We start from the raw sequence: 7,514 nt of genomic DNA, 5'->3' as shown, positions 1-7,514 counted from the left end.
AATAAGAAAGAATAAAGAAGATGAGTAGAGAGAATAAAGAGAGTGTATTTCTTCTCTTTACGGATAAGAGATATCATAGGGATGAGAGATATCATATTGTAAATACAATGACTTCTGTTTATAGAAAAATTTACTACTAGTTTGGGGGGAAAGATGGATGCTTAAAATAAAATTCTAATAGATATTAAAGTAGATAGAGCTTGATACACATTAATTTATAACAAACAAATTATTTTACTAATTAAAATCTCACTAAGTCATTTTACTAATTAAAAATTTGAAAAGGCTTAACCAAATTTTCGCGTTTTTCCAGAGAGTTCATATTTTTATTCATCTGCCTTCTCCTTCCCTATTATTCCTTTTTCCCTCTAGACAACTAAAACATGTTTCAATTAAATTTCTGTCTTACACTTGGCCATTCGATTTTGATTATAGGTTCCCAATAGAGATGGAGGGCTCTTCACCGGCAATTCGAAATATGTCCTCCACAACCATAACAGACCTCGACATGGATGCATTGATTCAGTGTGCAAGTCACTTGAATCTCCATGACCTATCCAACATGGCCATGTCCAGTAAATATCTACAAACAGCCGCTTATTCTGACCCTATCTGGCAATCCCTTTTCAGGTTTTTACTTTTTTTTTTTCGGATAACCCGATTTATTAAGATGTAATTATTTGATTATGACTGGATAAACATATAATCTTTGTGCTCTTTCTACTGATTTGAGGGTCTGAATAAATGTGCACAAACCTGATTGTGTGCATAATTTCCATACTTCCAAGCTCCCAATCCACACTTGCAGCCGCTAGATTAATTTGTTTGGACAACTAGAACCATAAGATTGTTTATGCTTTATGAGTGATGCACGATTGTCTCAAGTTTCTATCTTTTGGATCTTATTAAGATGTTACATAGTTTCTTGAGCCAGACGGTCTGTCGGAAACAACCTCTCTACCTTTGAGGTAGGGGTATGTAGTCAAAGGTAGGGGTATGTAGTCTATGCACTCTACCCTTCCCAAACTCTGCTTTGTGGGATTACACTGGGTATGTTGTCGTTGGACGATATTACATGGCCAATTTAAGTTGGAGAATCAATTGAAGTGCACGGGAGAAAAATTCAGAAAAATAAATTAGTAACAAATTAGCTCAAATAGAGGATAATTAATTAAAACTTAGCTCAAATAGAGGATAATTAATGAAAACCGATCTATCTATTTATCAATGAAGCCTCAAACTGAAACTAGTGGAGGTCGTCTATATAAATCATCTATATTAAGAGGACATATATTTTGACTATATCAAAGTTTTCCCTGCAACCCTCCTCATTTATCTGTGTGTAGAACCAGAAGCTGAGCAAAACACGCATCCCCCAGACTTATAGTTAAGGAAAACCATGGTCTATCTGTCTAGAGGCAAGGCAGGGAATGCATACTTTTCTGGAGTGCCATCTGCTTGTACTCGTGGAAAATGACCACCTTAACTTTCTGATTTGCAACATTTTGCAGAACAGAAGGATATCTTCTGAGTACCAATAGAAAAGAATATCTTATTAGATATTGGGATCCTTGATTTCTGAATTATTAACACAAAAGTAAAATCTTTGTTGCATTGGAGGCTAAGAAATATTCAGAAGTAGACCTTTTCTCTTTTAAGCTAACAGTGAAAAGGAATCTCGAATTTTTCTACAAAAGTACCTATGATTGGGAACTGTGACTGGTTGGTCTGTTATCAACATATTCTGCTCCGTTTTCAGTATTTCATTGCTTGCAGGATTCTCATAGAGTAGTACTAATCTCATGTTCTGCAGACAGCAGTGGTCTCCACTAGTACGTACTGGCTTTCCTCGCACATCAACTGCTAGGGAAGCATACCTTGCCAGGCGTACTGATTTGCTGCAGTTCAAGTTCATTGACCCTGTCGTTGTAGACTTTACTACTGAGGCAAAACATCACGAAAATCTGCATCTTGACAAAGATAATATCATATTTTCTCAGGTAGCATATCTACCATTTCTTCAAATTCATACAATTTAAAATGCTTACTTTTGACGGCTTCTTCAGTCCTTGTCAAATGCTACATCAATTTATGAAAAAGATGAGTATAGGAATGAATGATGTGTTATATTATTTTGTGCCCTAAGGAATGTTGGTGTCTAGCAGCTTATGCTTTATTTTCTTTTTTCTTTCGTAGGAGTTTTGGTGTTATTGCATGTTTCTATGACTTAACACAGTTTATTAGATGTTCAAAGTATTTATTTGGCTCAAAGGGGGGACTTCAGATTGTGTATAATTTTCTTTTCTTTCTTGCCCCTTGAAAGTTGATCATTTGGCAAACAGTTTTAAAATGAGATAAATATTAAACCGTACTATTTATATGACATGATTTTTGTTGATAACTTGGATGCAGGGCTCTTCAGTTCATGTATTGAACATTGAAAATTTTCTGTATGGAAGAGATCCATTTGTCACACTCAGGGATCACACTGCCAGAATTTTCACACTCAGGGATCACACTGCCAGAATTACTTCTCTGAGGTTAGAGTTGCTGTATATTTTCTTTTTATTCGAGTGTTAGCACAGTGTGATAATCCAGATGGATACGTCGAACTCATCTGTGCTTCAAGGTGGGAAATGTTCTTAGAAAGCTATAGAGTAAACATTTCTGGAGAATGTTATGGGGATGAGGGGAAGTTTCTAAATTGTTCCCTTTGTAGACTTCACACGTTTTTGAAAATACTTTCGAAGGATGAAACCAATGTTTCCATTTCTAAGTGTGGCTGCTGAAGAAGTTTCAATTTTAGGCTATTTCTTTTATTAAAGTCATAAATTGTTCTTCTCATATAATTGAAGAATACACAGCAATCAGCAGGAAGGTTCTTTCTCATTCTATACTGGTGTGCTTGTCTATCGAGGACATGATTCTTTTTCTTTTGGGGTGGGGGGTGGGGGGTGGGGGAGAGGGAAGGTCTGAAGTAATTTGTTCATGGGAAAATTCTAAATAACATACAAGTTTGGTAAGTCAACCAAACAGGTTCTAGATTATCCAATCCAGGATCATTTACTTCACTTTCTAAGATGTTATTGTCTTAGTACGTCGTTTCTGTTTAATGTGTATCAATAACCATAATACTACTAACTGCAGATTAATTCCATGGGAAGAGACATGCTTGTATAGTAGCAAGATGCAGAAAAATGATAATCTTTTGGTAACCTCAAGCTTTGACCATTCAATTCGGCTATGGTGGAAGGTAGTTTAAATAACTCAAGATGCGTTGTAGTTCTTTGAACTTTTATCTGAATATACTTGCGTTAATGAGCTTATGAAGCTCGTGATCAAATTTTACCGTCTGTGATATTCTAATCTGCATATCCTTTTGGTTGTTAACTTATTATGACTAATTTTAAGTTTTGCTTTCACTATATCATGGAGTTGTCGTACTTATTGTTTTACTTCTTTATTCGTTGTTGAATATCATTTTCCTATTGCAAAAGTAAGAAACAGAATATTCTTCTGATGCATCGTAGTTGGTCTATAGTCTGTAAAGATTGTGCAGAAAAGTGTATTTACATAATTACATTACGTTGCAGAATCCCATAAGTGGAGCTATCGAAGTTGTTCACTATTCATTTTGTGCAAAAATATATTTACTTTACGATACAGATTCCCTCAGTGGAACTATTGAAGTTTTGCAGCTTCCTACCTGAGGAATATGTTTTTTTTTAATTAGGTGAATGTCATGTTCTATATATATGAACATACATCAGTTTCTGGTTATGTTCGTTTTAGATTCCATTATGGGTATCCAATCTCTTAAATATTTATGTTGTCCATCACTTTCTTAGTATTGCCTGTGAGTTTCATTCCTAGGGGCATTGTCAAAGAAGTTTCAGAGGCCATAATGGTCCAGTTTCCACACTTTCAGACAAATTGTTGGGTGATCGTCCGAGTATAATACTTGCAAGCGGTGGTTTAGATGGAACTGTTCGATTATGGTCCCTTGATTCTAGTGGAAAGCGCGGCCAACATGCTTTAAAGGCAACACTTTATGGGCATGAGAAACCTGTAGTGCTGATGTCAGTTGCCGGGTATGATTTAATTTCTTTTGCATATTTGCTGCTATCATCTATATTATTATCCTGTTGTGCTGCTAAGACTTCTTGCTTGGGTATTTGGCATATGACTCTTCTTCTTTAGCTGCCAGTTTTAGGTTAACAATCAGGATTTGTTTCTTTTCCCCTGCATCATTGCAACAGAAGCAGTGTTTCATCTCTAGAGTGTAGATTTCAAGAAACGAGCATCTCCAAAACAATATTGCCATCTAGCAGGAGCTTACATTAGCATCATATCTATTTGTTGTCAATTGAAGTTAAAAAACTCCTTTGCTAAAGTTTATATTTAGAAAATTGAGGAGGTATAGTATTAGTTGAGGTTTGCTAGTTTCGAATCATCATTTTGGATCAATTGGATGCGATATTTCTTATGGTTTGAAATCCCAAAAGAAAATCGTGAATCTTGGACTACTTCACCCAAAAGAAAATCGTGAATCTTGGACTACTTCACCCAAAAGAAAATCCTGAATCTTGGACTACTTCACCCAAAAGCCACAATACACTTCTTCTTTTTGTTATTTTCAAAGCTCAATTGTCATGATTTGATATTTATATACTCATCAAACTATTTGATAAGTTATCCGAAATGTTTATTTCATTCGTGTTAGTACCATGTGCACCGTGCGATCCAGCTCCGTGGATACCCAACTGAATGAGGATACGAATATATAAAACTGTTTCTCATGCAGCAGCAGCAGCAGCAGCATTTCTATGATACTTCCGTGATTCTCTTTTATCTATAATTAATTATACTGACATTAAACTACTTTCTCGTGCAACATCTATAACCAAGAAACTTACCCCAGAAAGCAAGCTTTTGTAACCGAATATATATATTAAGCAAAGGTGTTATCTCCAATAATTTGGCAAACACTTAATGTTATTCTGTCAAATTATTTTTTCCCGAATTTCCATTTAGCGAAATGTGCTTCACAAATTAAATAAATAAATATTTCAAAGCTTGGGTAGACAGGTTCTTTTGTCTGTTAGAAACTTGTGTGCGAGTGAAAAAATGGGAAGTGATTATTATTCATATAAGCGACCACAATACTTTGGATAGACAAAGTTATTGTTTTTATTGTTGGGTTCAAAGTGTGAAGAAAGTGTGAATGGAAAATGGAGAGAAAAATGGTGGAGGGAAAGAGACACCGATTTGGAAAGTGTACTTCCAAAATTGGAAAGTTCATTAAGTCTCCCACATTGGTGGGAGAAGGGAACTTTGGAGTGTTTATAATAATGAACATTTACTCCACATGATAAGTGAGGCAAGAAAATGGAGATGCCTCGCGCCGTCGTCGTCGCTCGCTCGGCTAGGCTTCACATTTGGATTTGGATTTGGATCGATCGATGAGATCTATCTTTTTAGACAAACTTTATTTGAATTCCGAAAAATACCAAAGGGAAAACGCAAACGCATTAAAATTTTTTTCTTTCTCCTGCAGTGTTTCGAACCTCCATTTATACATGCATGCAGAATTCGAAACAGTGTTTTGAACTGATGCAATACTTCATCGAACTGGTGCCACTGTTTCGTGAATTGGTGCCATTGATTCGTGAACTGGTACACTGTTTCATGAACTGGTATGCCTGTTCAGGAAAAGACATGTTCTTTGGATGAATGAACATGAATTTCCAGAAAAGACACTATTTAATTGAACCAATGCCACCTTTTCAAAGAGGCATGTTATGGCTATATAAACCTGCTTTCATTCACAGGTTTAGATACAAAATTTTCAGCATAAAAAATTCGTCCTGACTTCAAAATTACTCTGTGTGATCAATAAAAATGTTTTGTGCGTTCGAAGATATTCCAGTTGTTTGAGGTATCGCTGCAATTGGTTTGTTTGGCCATTTTATCCTGGGAGGAAAATTCCGCAACCTCGGGTACAGTGAGGGGAATTATTTCCTTAAGGAAAGTCCGTGAATTCGGACGACTTGACCATTTCTGTTTTCATCTTTATTTCTAAAATTCAAATACACCTCTTAGAAAGATCACTTTGATCTTGTGTTGAGGGTATTTACTGCACTTCATTGTGTTCTTGTTTTTAAACATAGAACTAAAGTTGAAGTTGTTGTTCTACATATACAGATTCTGCGTACCCGTAGAAGGAAATAACAATCTTAAGAAAATAATATATTATTACAGAATCTGTATTGCTTGTTTTTGGAGATTAAAGTTTTAACTTTCTACTCCGCCTGAACTTAACTAGTGATTTGAAGTCATAAAAATTTCATCACAAGTTAAAGATCATTCGGTTGACAATTGGAAGTCATAAAAACTTCGTTGTCAACTAGAAATAAGAAGAAAAGTTTAAAGTTGCTTAACTTTATAAGTAGTATTCTGAAAATATTAAGTATATTTTGTCTTGTGGTGACAGGAAAAATGACAAGCGATAGTCAAATGCAAGATGCGGCAACGTCTGTGGGGGCAACTAATATTGCCACATCAAGTCGCACAAATGCTCCGCCTACAATGGCACCGGCGGAGAAGCCCGGAAAATTTGCGGGCATTGACTTTAAGCGATGGCAGCGAAAAATGTTCTTTTACCTCACCACTTCGTGTCTGCAACGGTTCACTAGCGAAGACGCTCCTGAGGTGCCCGAGGGAACCTCGGACAAAAAATGTTTCGTAATTGTAGAAGCTTGAAAACATTCAGACTTCCTTTGCAGGAATTATATTCTGAGTGATCTCCAAGACGACCTCTACAATGTTTACAGTGGAACTAAGACATTGAAGGAATTGTGGGGGGCACTTGAACGAAAATATAAAACAGAGGATGCGAGAATTAAGAAATTCCTTGTTGCACGGTTCCTGGACTTTAAAATGATAGATAGCAAATCGGTTGTCTCTCAAGTGCAGAAATTGCAAGTCATCATACATGATCTCCTAGCAGAAGGTATATCTTTGAAAAATACCTTAGTTGAACAAATTAAAAAGGTTCTTAATACTCACATAAACTGTTTTGTAGGTTTGATTGTGAATGATGCATTTCAAGTAGCAGCGATAGTTGAGAAGCTACCACCTTTGTGGAAAGACTTCAAAAACTACTTGAAGCATAAACGCAAGGAGATGACTGTTGACGATCTTATTGTCCGACTACGTATTGAAGAGGATAATAAGGCTGCCGAGAGAAGGTCAAAAGGGAATTCTACAATTAATGGAGCACATATTGTAGAAGATGATCAAAACAATTCTAAGAAAAGGAAGAAAGTTGAACAAAGAAGCAATCAACCCAAGAAGAAATTCAAGGGAAAATGCTTCAATTATGGAAAGATTGGCCACAAGTCCACGGATTGTCGTGCCCCTAAGAAAGGCAAGAAAAAAGACGAAGCTAATATGGTTGAGTCCAACAAAGAATGTGATGATCTGTGTGCTATGTTCTCAGAATGCAACTTGGT

At 36.1% G+C, this 7,514-nt stretch overlaps 1 protein-coding gene across 2 annotated transcripts in view; it reads left to right on the top strand.

Annotated features, from left to right (window-relative positions):
- Positions 1-276: 276 nt before the first annotated feature.
- LOC107860550 (nuclear distribution protein nudF) overlaps positions 277-7,514 on the top strand; it is a 16,143-nt gene continuing 8,905 nt past the window's right edge. Inside the window, exons 1-6 of one of the 2 annotated variants that reach the window (XM_047407543.1) lie at positions 277-630; positions 1,814-2,000; positions 2,413-2,480; positions 2,511-2,540; positions 3,148-3,253; positions 3,874-4,091. In XM_047407543.1, the coding sequence (XP_047263499.1) occupies positions 449-630; positions 1,814-2,000; positions 2,413-2,480; positions 2,511-2,540; positions 3,148-3,253; positions 3,874-4,091 (791 nt within the window). In that variant the 5' untranslated portion in view covers positions 277-448. Of the gene's footprint in view, positions 631-1,813; positions 2,001-2,412; positions 2,541-3,147; positions 3,254-3,873; positions 4,092-7,514 lie in introns of both variants that reach the window. The other variant, XM_016705945.2, reaches the window with a different exon arrangement.

Source organism: Capsicum annuum, chromosome 2, assembly GCF_002878395.1.
Source record: "Capsicum annuum cultivar UCD-10X-F1 chromosome 2, UCD10Xv1.1, whole genome shotgun sequence".
NCBI lineage: Eukaryota > Viridiplantae > Streptophyta > Magnoliopsida > Solanales > Solanaceae > Capsicum > Capsicum annuum.
Note: the sequence above shows the minus strand (reverse complement) of the source record. Positions and strands in the feature narration are given on the sequence as shown.